This window comes from Tenrec ecaudatus, chromosome 7 (genome assembly GCF_050624435.1).
Source record: "Tenrec ecaudatus isolate mTenEca1 chromosome 7, mTenEca1.hap1, whole genome shotgun sequence".
Lineage (NCBI taxonomy): Eukaryota > Metazoa > Chordata > Mammalia > Afrosoricida > Tenrecidae > Tenrec > Tenrec ecaudatus.
The window spans coordinates 72,024,139-72,046,198 of NC_134536.1; the positions used below are offsets into that span (position 1 = coordinate 72,024,139).

Genomic DNA, 22,060 nt, shown 5'->3' on the forward strand with positions numbered 1-22,060 from the left:
CCAAAGTTTTGGCTTATTTAAGCTGGGGGTACTACTAGGCTCCATAGTAGTTCCGTGGGGGAAAGACAGATCATCCTACTTCTTAGTCTCGGAAATGCGCAGTGCCAGTTCTGCCCTGCCCCACAGGTTCACTATGAATCACTGTTGACTTGATGGCAGTGAGTTTGTTTTTTTCTTTGGTTTTGGCTCAGTGGGTTAAGCGGGTTCAAACTCACCAGCCTCTCCAAAAGAGAATGCTGAGGCTCTCCCCTCCCATAAAGATTTACAGCCTCTGAAGCTATAGGGAATACCTCTATGCTGGCAGAGGGATAACTGAGAATTTAACTAATAGATTTCCATGTCTTCAGTGCCTATGATGCTGATCATTGCCTTAAAACTGTAATTTTCTCTTTTGTTAGTATTTTCCTCCTCAGATTTATAGGCTCTGAATGAAGATATCTTTGTACAATTTGATTCTTCTCTCAGGATTATTTTAATAGTAAAATTCAGTTGTAGGGAGAACATATTCTAAGCCACTTTAAAAGTTACTTTCTTGATCTTTAATCTTAGTGTATTCTGGTAGTCATTGTAGGCACAGCCTTCTTGTTTGTTTATGGATTTTGAGGAATAAATACTCTCATATTATTATTAAATATATTTGTCTCATATTTTACATGCTCTAGGGTGCATTATAGCACCAACAAAATACACAACAGCCCACTAGTTCCTGAATGCTTCCTTCCTCCCACTATCAGGACCCAGTTCTACCTTATAACTCGGGCTAGACCAGAGTATACACATTGGTCCAGATAAGAGCTCTTGACACATGGAATCCAGGACAGATATGTTAGTTAGGGTTGATAAGAGAAACCAGAGACACTTGTGTGTGTAAGAGAATTTTTATCTAAGAGTAATTGTATATTGAGAAAACATCTCAGCCCAGTTAAGATCAAGTCCGTAAGTCTGATATTATCCCACATGCCCAATACCAGTCCATAAATTCCTTTTTAGACTCACACATCACATGCAATGATGCTGAATGCAGGAAGGTCATAGCCCAGTGGGTAGACAGTCTTGTGGATCCACTGGCAGTAGAAGCATCTCAATGCTGGCATGGGTCTCTTTGTGTCTCCTCTGGCTCTCTTGAGTGTCTCAACAGCAAGAACAGGAAGACAGAGACTGGGACTGACCTCCAGTGATCTATTTATGTGTCTCACCTCCAAATGAGGTCATCGAGCTGTGACTTGATTGACAGGCTAGACTTCTTGGCTCAAGGTGACAGAAGAATATGTAACTGCAACAATAGATAAACCCCTCAGGAACAGTAGTAGAAGTAGCGATATCATGAGGGTAGGTGAAAGGTGGGGGGAGAAATGGGAGAGAGGGGGAACCGATCACAAGGTTGGATATGTAGTCTCCCCCACTTCCCCCGAGGGGTGAATAGCAGAAATGTGAGTGAAGGGAGACAATGGATGGTGTAACATAGGAAATAACAATATAATATGTACCATATATACTTGTGTGTGAGCCGAGTTTTTCAGCACATTTTTATGCAGTTCTTGTGGTAAAATTAGGTGGCTTGGCTGATAATCAGGTCGGCTTATACTTATATGGAAATTGATCAAGGATTCAAGAAGTTGGATGGAGGGGTAAAAAGAAGAGCTGATACCAAGGGCTTAAGTAGAAGGAAAATGTTTTGGAAATGTTGAAGGCAACATATGTACAAGTGTGTTGCTTTTTGGGGTTTTTTCTTTGGTGACAAGTATGCTTAATACAATTGAGTGATGGATTGTTATAAGATTTGTAAGAGCCCCCAATAAAATGATTAATAATGTATACATATATGTCTATATATATTTACATGCTCTAAGTAGACATATATTTGAAAAAACAAATATTAAACTTGAGTGGCAGTGAAATGCATCATGCATTTGCCACTTATAATTTTTACTTAGATTTAAAAACTCATAATTTTAGGGGGCTTTTAAGATCTGTATGCTATGGAAAGAAACGGGTAGGGTCCCAGAATGGTGGGCAGATCAGTAGAAAAATCCTTCCGAGTCTGATCAGCTCTGTAACTAGACATCATTACCAGGACCAGAATAGACTCTGATGTTATCCCTAATACACTGATAGGGTAATTTTATTCTAGTCCTAACTATAAATCAAGATCCAACCAGAACTGGACTAGTTTCTTTCAGTAATCAAATTAATTTGTCATATACAAACCTGTTTATTTTGTTGTCGTTAGTAAATAACTGCATATATATTTAGGTTTTGTGTTTGTTTTGCATCTTACCTTCCATAGCTTTTGACTTTAAGAAAATCTAAAACAAAATCTTGCATCTCTGCACAGAAGTGTTTTAAAAGGTGTGGTCTAGGAATTTTGGGCTCCGTTATGGTTTTTAAGTTGTCAGGGCAAGGTGAATTTATTATTAAAAAGTGAGAAATATGACCATAAGTTGGAAAATTAATGTTTGTAAGGTATTAGAAAAACTTCAAACTCATTGCCACTGAGCAGAGTCTGACTCATAAAGGCAGTATAAAAAGATAACAGCAGGATCAGGCAGTTCTGTCTGTGGAAATAAGGGCAGGTATCTAGATTACAAAAACATCTTGTTAGGGCATGTGGTAGGAAGTTATTCAGGAATATCTGTGAAAAATAGCTGTTGTGGAAATTGTAGTTTAAAGATGATCAGTTTCCATAATATGACAGAGTAATTGGGAGCAGCCCTTTTTTGAGAATAATTAGAAAAGCTGTAAAGGATATACATTTCATATGTAGTATAGAACTACTTACATAGTGGCTAATTATTGAGCCAAAGTCTGAAAGCAGAAATAAATCCAGAAATATTCTGGCATTTTGATCTTAGAGATGACTGATTGCCTATTTCAGAAGAGGAGACCAAAGAACAAGAAGCTGAACATAATTCTTGGCAGATTCAAAGGATTAGAAGAACAAAAATGATTAAAATGAACCAAAGAGACAATAGAAACCTCAACAGTGTTTAGCTGTTAAACTAGATCCATAATTAAACAGCTCCATACCAAAGAGTCGTAATATGCCTTAAATGGCTTCAGGGTCTGAGGAATACGAAATGTCATATAAAAGATATTATTAGGTATACAAATTTTTAAAAAGTCATTAAAAAAGATTAATGGTGTAAAGTACTAAAATGTAATGCATGGCTTTTGATTCTAGAATCATTAAAGGAAATTCATAAAACAGATTTTTAGAGCATATATGGGTGGTCCTTTAATAAAATTTTCTTTCACTTTTTCTGTGGAACTTTTAAATATAAATATAACTACTGTGATTTGTTAGTAAAGCAATAAAGATTTAAAAATGAAATACTCAGTAGATGAAAATAAAGCATTTTATACAAATCTAACATCTATATATGTAAAAGATCTCTAGTAAACTATAAAAAGCAGATTTCTAAACTGATGAAGGGTATCTATAAAAATTCTTGTGCAGGTATCATATTTAGTTGGTCAATATTGAAACCGTCTACTCTGATGGCATTAGAAAGGGCACAGATGATCTTTGTTAATATACTAAGGCAAGAAAAAAGTATAACGGTTGTGGAGGGAAACTGCTATTTACATGACTTTGTAGAAAGTAAATTTAATGAAGTCAATATGAAAGTTAGTTTTTACACCAAATTTAACAAAAAGCCATGTATGAAACCATCTAAATATTAAATAATGACAAACATCAAATAACCTGAGTAAATTTAACAAAAAATTAGAAAGACTTTCTCATAGGAAACTAAACCATTCTTGAAATTAAAGAAAATCTTTAGAAATGGTAGGCTATACCAAGAATTAAGGGAGCCCTGGTATGTTTTGAGTTAAGTGTTGGGTTTCAAGCTCTGTGGTCAGTGATCAAACCCAACATCTGGACTGTGGGAGAAAACTGAGGCTATCTGTTCTGGTGAAGATTTACAATCATTGGAAATCTTATATAAGGTCACTATGAGTGGGAATTGACTTGATGACAGTGTTTTTGGTTATATCAAGACTTAGAAGACTCATTATTATAAAGAAATAATATCTTTGGTGATATGGGATATGCACTGGACTGCTAGCTACAAGATCAGTGCTTGAGACCCACCAGCTACTGAGGAAGAGAGATGAAGCTGTTGCTTCTGTATAGGGATACCATCTGGAGGAAACAGTATACATAGGGTCTCTCTGAGTTGGGATTGATGCAATTGCAGTGGCTTTTTTGATTTACAAGTTCTAGGGAATTCGAAGACAAAGAACAGCCATATCAACCTTGGAAGTTAGTGAGGGAGCTTACTCTACCAGATAAGTTATAACTAGTGGTTTCAGTCCTAGGGAAAACCACTGAGATGGATGAGAGTCCGGAGACTCCCTCATGGAAAGTAGGATAGTTGATTTATTGCAAAAATCCTTGAGTGGTAAAGAAGGATGGATTTTTGGTCAACTGGGTATACACAAGAAAAAAATTACCTTCACAAAAAATTCTAAACGGCTTATAGAATTAAACCAGATTCTCAAAACATACATCTTGAAAAGGAAGAATGTATTCATTATGAAAACATTACTAAGTGAAAAATTTTAATTGGTCTGCATTAAAATGAATAGTTTTTATATTTTTAAAATAAAATGTCAAAAGTCATAAAGAAGGGAAAATATAGTTACAACATATATAGCCAAAGGAGAATTTATATCTAGATTAAACCAGAACTTCTAAGATCGATAAAAGGACACATCATCTAGTAAAAAATTGAGCCATGATAACTTCATATAAGGTGAAAGGATACCCATCTCCTTGGTAATAGAAATTATATGCCAGTATAAATTCCTATTATTAAAAGATTGACATCTCATTCATAATAGAAATTATATGCCACTATAAATTCCTCTCATTAAAAGATTGATATACCAATTTTTGGTCAGGCTCAAAGATGTAAACTACTGGTAGTTTAATTAGAACAATTACTTTGAATAAATGATGGTGTTTACAAAGGAATTTCAACTCTTAGTTCATAAAGATCCAGTAAACATGCCTGCACATCACTTACATACCCAAAAGCTGTGTGTATTCATGACAACATATCTGTAATCTTAAATTGGAAACAACCCAATTCACTGTCTTGTAATGGATTGGGTAAGTAAATTGTGGCGTGTGCACTACTATATAACAATAATGAACTATAGTTTTGCATAACATGATGAAACTTACAAATTTAATGGTGAGTGAAAGGAGCCAGAAACATAAAAGAACACATAGGATTGCTTCATTTATGTAAAATGGAAAACCAGACCTGAGTAATATATGGGGTTAGCAGTGAGCAGTTTACTTTTGGTGACTGGGAGTGGATATGAGTGAAATTTTGGGGGAGCTAATGTCCTTTGTTTAGGAATAATTTCCCAGATTATAAAGTTGTTCATTTTGTGATAATTCTTTGAGCTGTGTATGTATTGTGTAGATGCTATATATTCTTGTTATATTCAATAAAAACTAAAAATAATCTAAAGTTATTTTTTAGACTGGTGTTTTTAAAGATTCAAATACTTCACCATTTAGCATAACATTTGTCTGTCTGCCTTCAGATTTTATTGTTTTAAGAAATAAAATCTTATCAATATGGGGTCAGGACTCCTGAACATTTTGTTCCAGTGCTTGGTAACCAGGTTCCTCAATATAATACACTTGAATTTATCATCTTTATGCCTATTTTTTAGACATATATCTCCACAGACTGTATATGAGGATCGTATTTCAATATAATCCCCTACAATGACAAAGAGACCAAGAAACTTTATTTATTTTGCCTAATACAAACTCTCCAAATTCTGGAGCTTAATGTTAGTTTCCAACTCTGTGCTAACCATTTGGCTTTTTCTGCACATGTGTTGCCTGGTCTTCATGAGATGACTCTTCCAAGACACTGTATCTTTGTATATATAGGTTCTCTTTAAAGTTTTTCTGAGACTACATTGCTCGATTTCTTGATAATTGAACTACCTTTGCATTGGAATAAACTTTACTTATTTGTGGTATTCAGTTTTTTGATGGATTTAGTAAGATAATACTTAAAATATGACTATTTTCTTTTACCTTACTCATTGAGTTTTTAGTGACCTGTAATAACTTCAGTAATGCTAGGGCTATTTGGTCTTTAAAGATTCGAGTAAAAGTCAGCTAGGTAGTCATGCACTTTGCCCTAGTCCTTTTTGCAGTGACCTTTGACTGTTTTACATCTTTCTATCACAGTGGATTGAGCTATTCTATTTTTCTTCCATTCATTTTTAAAGTTGTCTTCCTAGGAAGTGGTTATAATTTATTCTTCGTTTTTAAATTGTCACATAATTGGTTCTAATTGTCTCGTAAATTCTGTAAATTCTTCTAATTTTTGTTTACTTTCAGCTTTATCCAAATTAAAGGCTTTATCTATTCCCTGGGGAGAGGACTAGCTTTTTTATTTACCCTTTTAATTTTGATATGTTTATGAACTTTTTCCAATTCTTTTTCTGTTCTTTAGCTCTTGTTATTTCATGTCTCCTCTGTTCAAGACACTAGTAGAGAAAGAACAAAACATTCTTCTTGCCTTCAACACAGCTAGTTGGAGAGACATTTCAAGGTACCAGTTAATACATGGTTAACAAGTTAGTTCTGTCATTTATTCCAAAAATTTCACTGCCATTGAGTCAATGCCAACTCATAGTGATTCCCTAATGAGTTTCTGAGGCCTTTCTTTCTCATGGTGGTTTTGAACTGCTGAGCATGCAGATCATAGCCCAATGTGTAACCACTACACCACTCGTGGCACCTTGTCATTTATTAGTGGATCACTAATTGGTATCAATAATCGTATATTCTCATCCGTACTGTAGAAACTGCATAGCTGTGAGAGAGCCCTTCACAGCATAGTGTGTTCTGTGTGGTGGGCTGCTAACCACAAGTCCCAAAGTTTGAACACAGCAACCACTCTGAGGGAGAAAGAGAAGGTGAAATTTTATCTCAGAAACTTGGGCAACAGTTCTACTTTTTCTAGGACCACTATGTGTCTGAGTCCAATTGATGGCAGTCAGTGGGTAGGTTTCGTGTGAAGTGAAGTAATACAACAAAGTTTCCTGAGTTGCACTCCACATAAAGATGGCCATCAGTAAGTCGTTTATTAAATCCTAGGTGTACCAGTAGACATTGGTCAGCAAATAGTTTCTGCACAGGTTTAAATATTATGAACATATATATAAACATACATACCCTGTAAGGTTGCGACACAAGGAACAGATGACTCTGTTAAATCTGGTGAGCATTTCGAAGCACGTCTTGGGTAGAGTTAGGTGGTTTTTCCAGGACCCATGCTCTATGTCCATTTCACAAAGGAAATAATTAAAGAACTAGATAATTAAAACTAAAAGACTTTATTTGCAGGTATATCAGGTTATAGGAGCATCATAACAGAGTTATAAATTGAATTGGCATTATGTCAGGTATGTCAGTTAGAAATAAGATCAAGGTTTCCTGAACATTTGCTTTAGTTATTATTCTTCCTCTACATATTGCGATTAAGCATAAGAAATTTATAGTACATTCTCTTGTAGAGACAGTTTATAGTCAATTTTCTTTGTAGTATTACCCTGATTTAGTATTTCTAGGCATCTACTATATGAATGCAGTACAGATGAAGTGTACATTTGAAACCATCGAGGGTTCTTTTCATGTTTTTACTGAACTTAAAAAAAGTCTTAAAAGGCCCTTAAATCTCAGTCATGTTGTCAATTTTTAAATGTATATTTCCTTGGTAATGCTTAAAATAAGGAGTTCATTATTGAAAGCTTTTATGTATACATCTAATTGAGACTTTTATGCTAGTTTTTTGTTTCTTGAGAGTCATGTTATAATTTGATGCAGAATTTTATAGTACTAGAAATGGTAATCTAATGGCTGCTGTTGACTTAAATGCGTACACTGGAAGATGAGTATTCATATAACAATGAATACACATAAAATTCAATGGCTGGCTTTAAGTATAGGGAAGTGTCTGACTATTTTAAGTTTAAACAAGACAGGTTTCTCTTTTTGTTTTAATTATTTGCTCAGCCTGAATGCAGTAAATTCTATGTAAGTGTAGGGATAATCTTAACATTTATGAAACTACTTCAAAGTATTGACTATTTCTTGAACACTGCTGGAGTTGTTTTGATACACATTAAAAGCTATAGCATACTCTAAATGATATGTTATTACTGTAAATTGTTACTTAGACATTTTGAAATATATATCACAAATTGTTTAAAAAGCTATATAGTAAATGTTTCTTTAGTAAGTATATTATAACTTGGTATCATTTTTAAGATAGTGATACTTGGAGAGAGAATCTATTACACACAGCAATAGCAAATCCCCCAAATAAAACAGTTCTGGATCTTGTAGCCTCTAGTGTGTTATTTACCTTTTCTGTGTATGAATTTCTCTATAAAATGAGGAAAATAGTTAGGAGATTCTTAATGGCAAATTTAGATACCATACCTTAAAGGTAAGTGTTAAAAAAATACACTCAACCTGTGCTAAAGAAGAACATACAAAGAGGAAAGGGCATAGTATGTGATTAAAATGGACCATTATTTTTGTGGTTTGTCATATATTATACATCTTAGGAAAATTGTTTGTACAAGGATTTCACTTATAGTAAAGCCTTTGAAAGACAGAACCCGTGTAAGGTAGACCTGTCAGAGACAGACCACTCAGCTGTTTCCAATTAATCTTTTCAGTCTCTGGTTTTGCTTTTTTATCATTTTCAATTCAGTTAGAATTTTCTATTTGACCTTTTCCAGTAATTTTTTCAGTTAGTATGGTAGGCTATTAAAAAACCATTAATATTTTGCAGTCAAAGGAAACTATTGAAGTAGATTCTGTAGAGGTTGATTTTAAGATTGTAGACATTCATAATTGATGGAAAATGTGTTATAATATTAATCTTGGAGTGATAAATAGTTATTATGTCTTTGTGTGTTAAGGTTCCATGAAAGGTTTAGTTTTATAAAAGTTTGGAGATGACTCCCATAATAAGAAACAGCAGTCAGCTTGCCAAATGGATTTTTTTACTGTACTTACCTGCAGGTTAATTAACCATATGCTTTATAGCAAGCCTTTTTTTTCCTTAGCATTTGGACAGTGAAATACAGTTTACTTTTGTATTTCACATGTCAGTTTCCCCACTCCATAATCATGAAGTAAGGAAAGTAGAATCAATACAAACCTTTCTGGTGGGTGCCTTTATTTAAATATGTAGTCGTTGTGTCAGATGGTAGAACCATAGTTTTGGTTTACAGTTTATCTTGCTAAGTATTAGATTGATAAAAAACTACTAGATTCCCAGATGGTTTAGGTATGTAAAATGGTATCTTTAAAATTTTGGTGTTCATAAGTTCAATTCAAGCTTCAAGGGAAATGCATTAAAAAGGTTAGCTGGAAGGAGGAGTCTCACATGCTAGATTTTGAATGTAGTAACAAGAGCAGGATTTATTACAAATCCCTGCTGTGGAAGAAGTGTACTTCATGCTTGTTCCCAGGATGCGCGGACAGTTGGTAGGTGGTTTGGCAGCCAATGGAGAAACGTTCCAAGGCTTCGCTTCCAATTCCGCAGAGCTGTGCGTTTTGCAGTTTTGGCGGACACCTGAAATGCATTGTTACCAAAAGAACGCACATGTGATTTCTGGCCTGGGGGGCAGCATTGGTAAAGTGGACATCTGGCTTTGCTGCTGCCCTACCTGGGCTGACGTTCTTCTCGGAACTGCCTGTCAGCTGTGCACGTTGCTGGCTGCCAGTCTCTCCCCCCCCCCCCCCGTGCGTGACCAACGTCATCACCTGGGGACAGCGGGCTGCGCTGGTCTCTGCCCGCGACAGGGACGTGCTCAGACGTGCTCACGGTGGGGGCAGACGCTTGGACCCGAGCCATCAGCCGCGTTTTGTTCCTGATGCTGTGCTCTTGCCTTGTTCGCTGACGGGTCCAAGAGACCCTCCTGTTTGCCAGGGCGTCTCAGCATTTCAGGAGCCAGACCCCTACGGTCCCGCTGTGAATAGAGATGCGCTTTTGAGAAACTCGGTTTCTGTTGTGCATGCAATACGTTTTTCACAGCCCCGACTTAAAGAAATGCGATTAAGTTCTATAGAAGGAAAACAAGGAAGTAGTTAAAGATATTTTTGAAGAATTATTGAGAAGTAACAGTTCTCGCTGACAGGTTGCCATGGATTTTCAAAGTAACAGAAGCAACATCACCTAAGTTTTAGATATTTCAAGTGTTACTTTTTGAAATTTTATACATGTATTGTAGTACCTAGAATATGTGAAACTCCAAAACTGCCTTTGTAGATACTTTGGAGTTTGCTATTGTTTTGGCTTTCTTAAATGATACTTATAACTATTTCCATTTAATACGATGCACTACATTCATTGAATATATTATATTTAATGATTAGGTTACACAAATGTAGCGCAATTTCACCAGCAGTGTATCAGCGTGGTGTGTTAGAATGGAGTTAGAAGACGGACTGGAGTCTTGGTTAGTCATATAACAGCTGTGTGATCTCTCCAATTTTAAGCCTATTCTTCTTTCAACACTTATCCAAACCCAGCTGAATTTTAGCTATAAAATTATCGTAATCTTAATTTCCCAAACCCAAAGTTGCCAAAGCATTATGTTCAGCAGTACTAAATAAATAGAATACACATACTATTTAGTTAATTAAATTAACTTCCATTGTTGAAGCACTTTTATCATACATACTTTTAGTTACTAAAGAGATAATTAAACTAGGGTGATATGAAAAATTCTTGGGAAAATCTCATATTTTATTTTCATTTTTCAATGAACTTAAAAAATAATTTTATTGGGGGCTTGTACAATTCTTATCACAATCCATACATACATCCATTGTTGTCATCATTCTCAAAACATTTGCCTTCTTCTTAAGCCCTTAATATCAGCTTCGTATTTTCCCCCTCCCTCCTCAATCCCCCCTACCTCATAATTCATAAGTTATTATTTTGTCATTTGTTACATTGGCCAACATCTTTCCCCTCCTTCTTCTCTGCTGTCCATCCCCCAGGTAGGAGGCTATAAGTAGATTCTTGTAGTCGGTTCCCCCTTTCTATCCCACCCTCCAGGCATTGCTACTCTCACCACTGGTCCCTGAGGAGTCATCTGTTCTTGATTTCCTGTGTTTCCAGTTGCTATCTGTACCAATGTACATCCTCTGGTCTAGCCAGATTTGTAAGGTAGAATTGGGATCATGATACTGGGAGGGAGCAAGGGTTTAAGAACTAGAGGAAAGTTATGTTTCATCGTTGCTACCCTGTATCCTGACTGGCTCATCTCATCCCCACAACCCTTCAGTAAAGGGATATCTGGATGGCTACCAATGGGCTTTGAATCTCCACTTTGCACTCACCCACATTTACAATGATAGGATTTTTTGTTCCTTGATGCTTGATACCTGATCCCTTCAACAGGTTGTGGTCACACAGGCTGGTGTGTTTCTTCCAGGTGGGCTTTGTTGCTTCTGAACTAGATGGCCACTTGTTTATCTTCAAGCCTTTAAGACCCCAGACACTATATCTTTTGATAGCTGGGCACCATCAGCTTTCTTCACCACATTTGCTTATGCACACATTTTTTTCCCCAGCAAATTGTGTCAGGAAGGTATGTATCCTGGAATGCCAATTTAATAGAACAAAGTGTTCTTGGATTGATTAAGTGCTTGATGTATGCCCAATGTCCATCTGCTGCCTTAATACTAAACCTATAAATGTACGCACATAGATCTGTTTTCCCACACTCTTATATAAATATATTTACATATGTACATTCCAGTCTTTACACCTCTATAAATACCCCTTGTCACCTAGTTCTTTCTTCTATTTCTTTTTACTTTCCTCTTGTCCCACTATCATGTTCAGCCTTCATTTGGGTTTCAGTAATTTCTCTCGGTTACCTTGCCCTTGCTGAATCCCTACCAGGCCTCTTACACCTTCCTTGCCACTGATTTTGGATCACTTATTGCTCCCTGTCCCTGGGTTGGTCAGCACCATCTGCTTACCCCCTCCTCCCCCTCTCCCGTGTCCCCCCGGAACCATTGGTCCTGATGTTTCTCCTCCAGTCTATCCCTCCAGTCTATCTTATCTAGATAGATCTGTAGAGATAACAATATGCACCAAAAATCAAGCCATAGCAAGATAAGCAATTTGTGAGAACACAGCTATGACAACAAAAAAGGAAACCAATTACCCATAGAAGAATAAATTAATTAAAAGAAAACAATTTTAAAGAGAAAGAAAAACCTGTAAATAGATCAAGGTGTGATTTTTGATCTCTAGGCGTGTCCTTCAGTCAGGTTCGATGGGGTACCATGCTCTGGCCCCAGAGTCTGTCTTTTCTACTCCCTCGGGGGCTCCCTGTTCTGCTCCCATGTTTGCTCTGCTACACGCTTTTAGTGGTTTGCCTTGGGGTCACATGGTCAGTCTGGGCCAGTCCTGACTGAGTCTCCAGTGTTGTCCCCCTTTGGGCCCTGGGCCATCAAGGGACAGCATGTCTTGTAGTGAAATCAGCCATATTGTCCACTCTGTCCTTTGGCTGTTCAGAGCGGGAATACCGTCCTCCAGGGCTGATGGGCCAGGATGTGCTCCACTCTCTCTTTCTCCCGCTTCATTTGCTCCCATTTGCTCTCATCACACATGCTCCTCTCCCCTAGCTGCAGCTTCAATGCCACCCTCTCAAGTAAACTCTTCTGGGATGAGGGGCAGTTGTCCACGTCGCTGGTATGGGGGCCGAGCCCTCAGGCCCCTCCACTGGCTCCCCACTCCTTGCCGGCAGACTGCATTCTTCTGCCACTGGCTTTATATCTGGTCCCTCTTTCCCTGTGGAGACACAAACACTACCCTCCCCTTGGGTGGGTGGTGCCCTATTCCCCCATCACACATCTTTTTTCTTCTTTCTTTCTCCTTTCCTCCCTCCACCCCCTTTTTAGTTGGCTATCATATGTACCCGTGAATTTGGTCTGGACCCTGCCATACTATGTGGACCTCACCCCTGGAGTGTTTGTAGTTTAGCTCTTTCCCTGTGCCCCTTTTGCATTTACCTTTCTGTTTTCTTTATCTATATATAAACTTACCTCAGTGGACTCATGTTGTACTTGTCCTTTAGTGCTTGGCTTACTTCACTTACCATAATATCCTCCAGTTCTTCCTATGTGGCAATATGCTTCATGCGTTCATCACTGCTTTTAACGATGCGTAGTACTCCATTGTATGTATGTACCACAGTTTTTAATCCATTTGTCTGTTGATGGAATTTTTGGTTGTTTCCAACTCCTTGTGATTGTGAACTGTGCCACAATGAATATTGGAGCACAGATATCTAGCTGTGGTTTGTTTCTTGCCTCTTCTGGGTATATGCCCAGTAGAGGGATTGCTGGGCTCTATGATAACTCAATTTCCCTCTGAGAAATAGTGAAATTGATGTCCATAGTGGCTGTACATACCTACAGGTCCACCAGCAGTGGATGAGAGTTCCTATCTCACCACAGCCCCTCCAACACTTGTTGCTTTCTGAGTTTTTGAATTGGGCTATCTTTGAGGGTGTCAGGTGGTAGCTCATAGTTGTTTTGATTTCATTTCTCTTATGGCTAATAAATGGGAACATTTTCTCATATGTTTATTTGCCATTGGGATTTCAGATTCTGTGAAACTTCTGTTCAGGTCCTTTGCCCACCTCCTCAGAGGGAAATTCATTTTTCTGTTATTGTAAGCTTGCAGAGTATTGTAGATTTTAGTAATAAGGCCTTTGTCTAATGTGTCATTGCTGAAGATGTTTTCCCAGTCGGTGGACTCTCTTATTACTCTGTTGGTGAATTCTTTCGATGTTCACAGGTGTCTTATCTTCAGTATATCCCACTTGTCAATTTGTGACTCCTGTATTTGTATCCTTCCCTATTTATGATAGCCTATATATTCCCTGTGCCAAGGTCCTCAGGTTTGTCCCAATTTCCTCATTAATGGCCTTAATTGTTTGTGGTTTTATTTCAAGGTCTGTGATCCACCTTGAGTTTATTCTCTTGCATGGAGTGAGGTAAGGGTCTTGCTTCATTTTTCTGCAGGTAGATATCCATTTTTTCCAGCACCATTTATTGTAGATGGCATCTGCTTCCCATTTATTATTTTTGGGCCCTTATCATAGATCAGTTGCCTGTATGCTGATGTTTTTATTCCTGGGTCTTCAGCTCTTTTCCATTGGTCCGAATATCTGTCATTATGCCAGTACCACACTGGTTTGACTACTGTGGCCGTATGGTATGTGCTAAAGTCAGGTAGAGCAAGCCCACCCTCTTTGTCTTTCTTCTTGAGGAGTTCTCTGCTAGTTTCTGGGCTTCTTCCCCCTCCATATGAGATGGCAATCTCTTTTTCCAATATTTTGTAGAAGGATGGTGGTGTTTGTATCAGGATAGCATTGTACTTATATAGTACCTTGGGCAGAACTGACATCTTTACTATATTCAGCCTGCCAATCCATGAGAATGGGATATGCTTCCATTTGTTGAGGTCACGCTTGATTTCTTGAAGTAGTGTTTTATCATTTTCATCATACAAATCTTTTGTTGTTTTACTCAGGTGGATCCCTAGGCTTTTCAATGAACTTTTGAAGCTACCTCGCATATCAGATAATATATTTTAATTCTTTATACAATAAAACCTGCAGAAGCAAGAACCTGTCTAAGGAATAAACCCATCAGAGAAAGAGAACTCACACATTTTCCACTAATAGCATAGAAAAATGATAAGACTGCATCTTGTTAGACACAATAATGGCTGAGATTTGTAAAACCAGGGCAGTACCATTGAGTTCTGATTTCCACAAGTCTCATATAACAGTAAAAGTGGGCTACATAATGGAAGAATTAGAAATAACAGGTAAAGGAGACTTCCCAAAATTCATGAGAATATAAAATTAAAGAATTTTTAAAAGGCACTTTATTTCACAACTTTATTTAAATAGTAACGTTATTTCAGTTACTTTGTGGTTTTGACAGCAGTGATAACTAGTTCATTCCTGTAGAACTGAGCCCTGGATATTTAACCATGGCAGTACAGGCTTTTTATTTCTTTCTTTTTTACATCATTGATTGATGAAAATTTGGGTGTTCTTTATAGATATTTTAAGGTTAGGAAACAAACAGAAGTCGTAAGGAATGAAGTCAGGGTTGTTAAATAGAAGCCTGGTTATTTCCCATAGAAATTCCTGCCCAGTTGACCTGGTTTGGTGAGAGGATTGAGTCAGGAGCATAGTGCTGGTGTAGAGAGTTCTCTCTTGTGAAGCTTTCCTGCTAAAACTTCAGGTGAATTGAGAGGCATCCTGACACATAATCAGAGGTTTTAAATAAGCGCAAACAAAGGAATGAAGTGGTCGAAGAATAGGTCAGTACTTTTGTTGTTAGGATACTTTTTCTTGGTGTTTGTTCCAAGTTACTTGGAACAGAAAGATTAAAGTAACCAATAAAGCTAGGAAAAAGGGATCGGCCTAACTCCTCAGAGTGTAAAGTTTAGGGATTTTATTTAACTTCTCCCTATTTAATTGTAGGCTATTTAAGAATCACAATTTCTGATATGTTAACAGGTGAGATCTTTTGCAGCAGATTTACCCATTGCTAAACATCATTTGATTTCTTGGCTGTTGTTTTCATAGGTGCTGATTGTGGATCCATGTAAAATGAGTTGTTAAAAACTTTAATTTTTTCTCTGTTTATCATGATGTTGCTCCTTGGTCTAGTGGGAATTTTTATTTCCTTCATCTTGGGATACAACTTACACTGAAGGTTGTAGTACTTGATCTTTATCTGCAGGGCTTCAGGTCTTCTGCTTTCAGCAAGCCAGGTGGTGTCAGTAGTCGTCCTCCGACCCTAATTGCTCATTCTTCTTCTTGTAGCTCAACTTCTCGGATTTTTTTGCTAAGCATCCCGATTTAAAGAGTGTAGTCACAGGAGACAGCTCTGACGTGGATCTTTCCATCTTAAAGCACACAGCATCCCTTGTTCTCTTTCGATGACTACCTCTTGGTCCTGTTCTATGTACGTGAGTCCAGATAAAGAGTTCTGGACCTTTCATTATTTATAGTGCTGTCTGATTGGTCCTTTTCTACAAAGTCACATCCCTTCCTATTAAGGAAATGTCTTGGAGCTATACCCGATCTCATCTTGCTTTCTTAGTGGGAGGGAAAATCTAACTTCGCATCGTTCAAGGATGAGTCTTATGGGGCAATGGTCAGATGCACCTCTACTTTCATTCTTCTTTATCCTTCTTTGATACCAGCAATCTCTTGCATGACACTATACATCTGTACTGGGTTGGCTAATGACAACGGCTACACAGAACTCACAATACTAATGGTCATGAGAGTTTATTGAGGGAAGTTAGCAGGTTACTGCTAGTCATGTCAGCAGCCACTTCTCTCTGATCTCTTCAGCCATGTGATCTCTTGGACTCTGCCTTGTTATTTGGCTGGAAAGCACTCTGCTCTCTCTCATGGTCTTGGTACAGACCCTCTGTTCTCTCATGGGCTCAGTGCTGTGGCTACTGCTGCCTAATCATCACCTGAGGCAGGACCTCAAACTAGCTCTGCTGGTGGCTCTTTTATCACAAGATTCCTCTGTTGCTGGTTCTGAGATGACTCACTATTATACCCAGTGGAATGACAGAACTGACTCAGTCCTTAAATCCTTATTTGCATCTCCCCGCCAGTCACTGCCTAGGAGTTGGAAAGACTGGATAGAAGAGCCATATCAAGCAATTTCACTTCACCACAATTGTCAATAACACAGGTTCTGGTATTCGTTGTTTCATTTGAGATCTAAGATTGTGAGTTTTTCATACTGTAGTGCCTCTATGTTGCTGTGATGGTGGAAGCTGTGCTACCAGGATTTCACATACCGAGAGGCTCATCCATGGTGGACAGGTTTTAGCAGAGCTTCCAGAGTGAGGTAAACTAGGAAGGACCTGGTGACCTGCTTCTGGAAACAAAGGAACACTTTAGTGGAGGGCAGGGAATACTTTGCCCATAGATTTCAATATTGAAAATTTGATGCGTTGTTTTTCTTCCATTATTTCAGCTCAATAACTACTAAGACACAACCTTGCCTTTTGGAATTCTATCTCCATATCTTTGCACATTTCATTTAGATACTTCAGTTTGTCTTCGCAAGCTGCACGTTATAGTAATCTGTTCAACTCTTTTACTGTGTCATTTCTTGTATTTACTTTAGCTATTATTCTACATTCAAGAATAAGTTTGAGTCTCTTGTGACATCCACTTTAGTCCTTCCTTCCTCCCTCCTTCCCCTCCCTCCCTCCTGTTTCTTTAATGGCCTCTTAGTTTTATCATGCATGATATCCATTATGTCAAACCGCAACTTGTCAAGTTTTTGGTCATGAGTGTTCAGTCTATCAAATTCATTTTTGAACACCATTAAAATCTTTAGTTTCATGTATGGATTGTGATAGGAGTTGTATGAGCCCCTAATAAAATGATTTAAAAAAAACCCAAATAGAGTAACTTTCCTTTGTTGTTACAGTATCATGCCAAGTAGACCTTGAAACTCTCCATCTTGAGCAAATGTTCAACAAATGTACAAATGTGCTTTACACAATTGATGTATATATGGATTGTGATGAGTTGTATGAGCCCCCAATAAAATGATAAAAAAAAATCTTTAGTTTCTTCATCTTTGGCGTTACTTCCTGGTGTGTTTAAGTGTTGTAGTAGTAGTAATAGTAACTGACCTTTTGGTAGACATATTTAAATTATTGCCCATATTATTGTATATTTTCATTATTTGGGATATAATTATTTTATCACTGAGTGTTGTATCAATCTTGAAATGTTCTTTTGACAATGAATGTGGTGTGTTTCTCTTCACTTTGTTATTTCCAACATATAATAGACCATATTATTATCATACTCAAATGTCTTGGGCATCTCTTATTTCAGCCTTCTCATGGCTTGGGTATTGCTCTTAGATCCTTCCATTGCATTCTTGATGACTTCAGCAGTCTTACATTGACACCACTAACGCCTAAGACAGTGCCCTTCAAGCATTCCATTTTGATGATGTCCAGTAGTCCTTAGATTCGTATCGCATACATTCCACATTTCAGTTACTAATACCTGTTTGCTACTGTTTCTTCTCATTTTGAGTCATGCCATGTCAGCAAATGAAACTCTGAACAGATTTCCTCCATCCATATTCAGGCTGACTACTTTGAAGAGGCAATTATTTTCCCTCTCATATTTTGAGTGCCCTCCAACCGGAAGGCTTTTACTGGCCTACTGCTTCAGAAGTAGATTAGCAAGATCTTCTTGATCTATTTTAGCTTGGAAGCTCTGCTAAATCTATAATGTCTGAGTGACCCTGTTGGCTTTTGAAATAGTGGTGGCATAGCTTCACCATCACAGTAACATAGAAGCCACCACAATAGTACAGACTGACAGATAAGTGATAGAAGATACTGCTGGTGTTTATATTATTAAATTTAGCAGTATTTCTAGGTAGATTTCATTGACTTGGTGGCTCTTAAATATTTTTTTAAACTCTGCTTTTCAAAGAACACTGAAGTCTATCATTTAAATATAAGTTCTTTGATTTGAAAAATTTTGATATGAGACATTAATGCCTTTAGAGTAGAGAAACTTAGTCTAAAAACTGCTCTTATTTTAGTTAATATTCTACCTTCTTTTAAATAGCACAATTCTTTCACATTTTATAATATTGCTGTTTAATTTAAAAGGTTGAATTTTATGTGCAACATTGAAGATATTAAGTTTTTGATTGAGAATTATTTCAGTTCATTTTTTTGCCACTTCAAGTTTATAGATGCAAATTGGAAATAAAGTCTAAGACTTCTGAAGTTTTCTTCCAGTACTAAAAATTCATGCTTTTAATAACCTTAATCTGACTTATTTAATTAGTTCATAAAAATGAGCTTTTACAAATGTGGTTTGAAATAAGTTTTTGCTAATATGTCAGGTTTTTTAATGTGTCAGCAAAGGATTGTTATTATAAGTTGTTATTCCTAGAATAATTACTGTTAATAATATGTTACCTTTTTGAATATGGGGGTGTTGTGAAGGGACCCTTCTCCTCGTAAGTGGTTTTCTTTATAACAGGAGCCCTGGTGGTGTGTTTTAATGGTTGTGTTCACTGAGAACAATATTTGCCATAGTATTTTGAAAATGATCGTCTGCACTGTGATCCAGTTGGCCTAATGCTGTTGTATTGTCTTTGAATAGTTGGAACGGATAACGGAAGAGAAGCAATTGAAAGTGGGGCCGCATTTCTCTTCAAGACATTTTATCTGACGAACTTGGTTGGCCACAAAGAGACAAAGGCAATCAAACAGATGTTTGGTCCTTTCCCGTCGTCATCTGCCACCGTAGCTTGTGATGCCACTAGTCGAATTTCTTCTCATTTTAGTGAAGATGATCTTACTGAACTTCTCCGGAGGACAGAGGAGGAAAATGAAAATCAAGTTTTATTTGGTAAAAACATAGCATTTTCATTTGATATGCATGACTTGGACCACTCCGATGAACTTCCAATAAATGGGGATAACCAGAAAATGATAAGCCTAGATTACCAGAAGTTTCTGGAAGAACGTTTGCAGGAGCAATGCACCCCAGAGGTCAAACCTGTGGAAAAGACAAATGGTTCCTTTCTGTGGTGTGAAGTTGAGAAGTACTTAAATGCAACTTTAAAAGGAATGACTGACGCACCGAGAGTAGAAGATCTTTGCTGCACTTTATATGATATGCTTTCTTCTGTTAAAAGTGGTGATGAACTTCAGAATGAGGTATAGTTGACGATGTTGAAGTTTGCTATTAATGTCTGTGTTTATATGAATGAAATAGTCATTTTGATATACAGTGGTCATAAAGGTGGCTAAGTGGTTTTACATAAGCAGGCATGACTATATGTTTTATCTTAGTAGTTGTAAGAGAACTATGAGTGTATTAAGGAGCCTGAATGGATTAAACATTGGACTGCGTACTTCAAGGTCAGTCGTTCAAACCCTCAATTGCTCCATGGGAGAAAGGTGGGACTTTTGCTCCTGTGAAGATTGACAGTCTGGGAAACCTTAAGGAGCAGTTGTACTTTTTTCTTATATGTATCATGTACTGTGTTATTATATTTATAGAAAAATATGATTTAGGAAATCATGAGGAAGAAGAAATATATTTATATTACTGGACCTATCATAGATAGGTTATGAGTTATAAGTTATGTCTTAGAAGATGAATTGTTTTCCTGTTCAGTAGGCTGAGAAAGAGGTCAGTGAGGAAAGGTTGGTTTCAGTGGCAGAATCGTAAGAGGTGGAGGAGATGGAAGGGGAGGCAGAAGAGGCAGACACACTTAGAATAACCCTCCGGAAATGCATTGTAGTGTCTGTCTTACTTTTAGCTTTTTCATTTCTTTAGAAATGTTTGCATATGATACAGATCCATCTTTTACCATCAGCTGTAGTTTTAGTGTGCTAAGAAGAATCCAGTAGATTTATTGAAAAAAATCTATGACGTATAATAGGCTCAGAGTAATCCAGACGAGTGCATTTCAAACCTGTGGTGTGTCTGGGCAAATGTATTGCTGTACAAAGTGATGGATTAACTCACTATCCCATGAAAAGAGTTTTACTTTTGTTTTATATTGCTGGCATCCTATTTCTTTCACAATAGAAAATTTACAATGATGTCAATTCAGTGGTAAAGATTGGACAAAGTTAATGAGCACCGATTTGATGAATGATTGAGTGAGGTGACAACATTGGACAGAGATTTTGAAATCAGAGTTATTTCCTTGCCACTTTCTGGCTGTGTGGTTTTAAATAAGACAGTTGCCCAGATGCTTAGTTTCTTGTTTGGAATGTATCAGATAAAAATATAAGATCACAGAATTTACATAAGCACTTAATGAGCTTTCACATGCAAAGTGGCAAGTAGCACTTGATAAAAATTCAGTAGCTCTAAGCACTTTTGTTATTATTGTCAGAATTAAGAATTTTTAAATTGCATTGAATATCAGGAATTTAGAAAACATTAGTGTTTTTTTCTTCTTCTAAGTGACCATATGTACTTATTTGCTTACCTGTTGTTGACTGTAGGCAAATTACCACGCCTCCTGTGAGCCTCTGTTCCTGAATTTTAAAAATACTCAATTCACAGTGTTATTTTCATAATCTGTGAGACCATAGTTACACGTTACTTAGCTTAATGAATCATAAACTATGCTCTCTGGTTTCTTGCCTTCATGTTATTGCATGCAATGTATACATAAAAAATTCTTATCAGAAGTGTATACTTATAGATCAGTAATTGCATTTGTATTATTTATTCTTACTGCCATCAAGTCATTGTTGACTCGTAGCGTCTTTCTGTGGGACAAGACTAGACTTGTTTATGGGACTGGAAAGCCTATTCTTTCTCCTGGGGAGCTGCTGGTTGTTTCCAGTTGCTGACCATAGGGATTGTAGCCCATTGAGTAACCACTACACCACCAGGGCTCCTTATATACTTTTATTATAAGCAGCTATTTCAAGTAATTACTAAAGTGATATGTAAAGGCTAAGTTATATCTTGGAGACTAATTCTTAATACTATTTACAGTGCAATAAGGTATTTAATTTGGCCCTTCTAACCACAGTCTCTATAACTCCCACCAAATTACTGTTTGCTGATGGGTCTGGGTAAGGGGATAAGGGGAGAGGGGTAAATACTGAGCCTTTTGTGATTCAGCTGAGTGATTGGTACCTGGATTAATTGTGATTGCCAGCCTGCTGGGTATAAAAGGACCCAGCTCCAAAAGGTTGGGGGTGGGGGGGAGGGTTCACTAGCAGGAGGAGAGAAGAGCCCTGGGAAGAGTGCATCCTCTGGACCCCATGATCCCTGCTCATTGAACTTTCATGAGCCAGTAGACATCCTGACACCACAGGAGTGACCCAGGAGTGGTAGCAGAGGCAGAAGCCAGGGCCTGAGACGAGCAGTGCACTTCCCAGCACATAGA

At 37.4% G+C, this 22,060-nt stretch overlaps 1 protein-coding gene across 4 annotated transcripts in view; it reads left to right on the forward strand.

Annotated features, from left to right (window-relative positions):
* The window catches only part of ASCC3 (activating signal cointegrator 1 complex subunit 3), a 344,981-nt gene that overhangs the window by 16,400 nt on the left and 306,521 nt on the right, over positions 1-22,060 (forward strand). For all 4 annotated transcript variants that reach the window (XM_075554730.1, XM_075554729.1, XM_075554728.1 and 1 more), the window contains exon 4: positions 19,297-19,856. In XM_075554730.1, the coding sequence (XP_075410845.1) occupies positions 19,297-19,856 (560 nt within the window). The remainder of the gene's footprint in view (positions 1-19,296; positions 19,857-22,060) is intronic.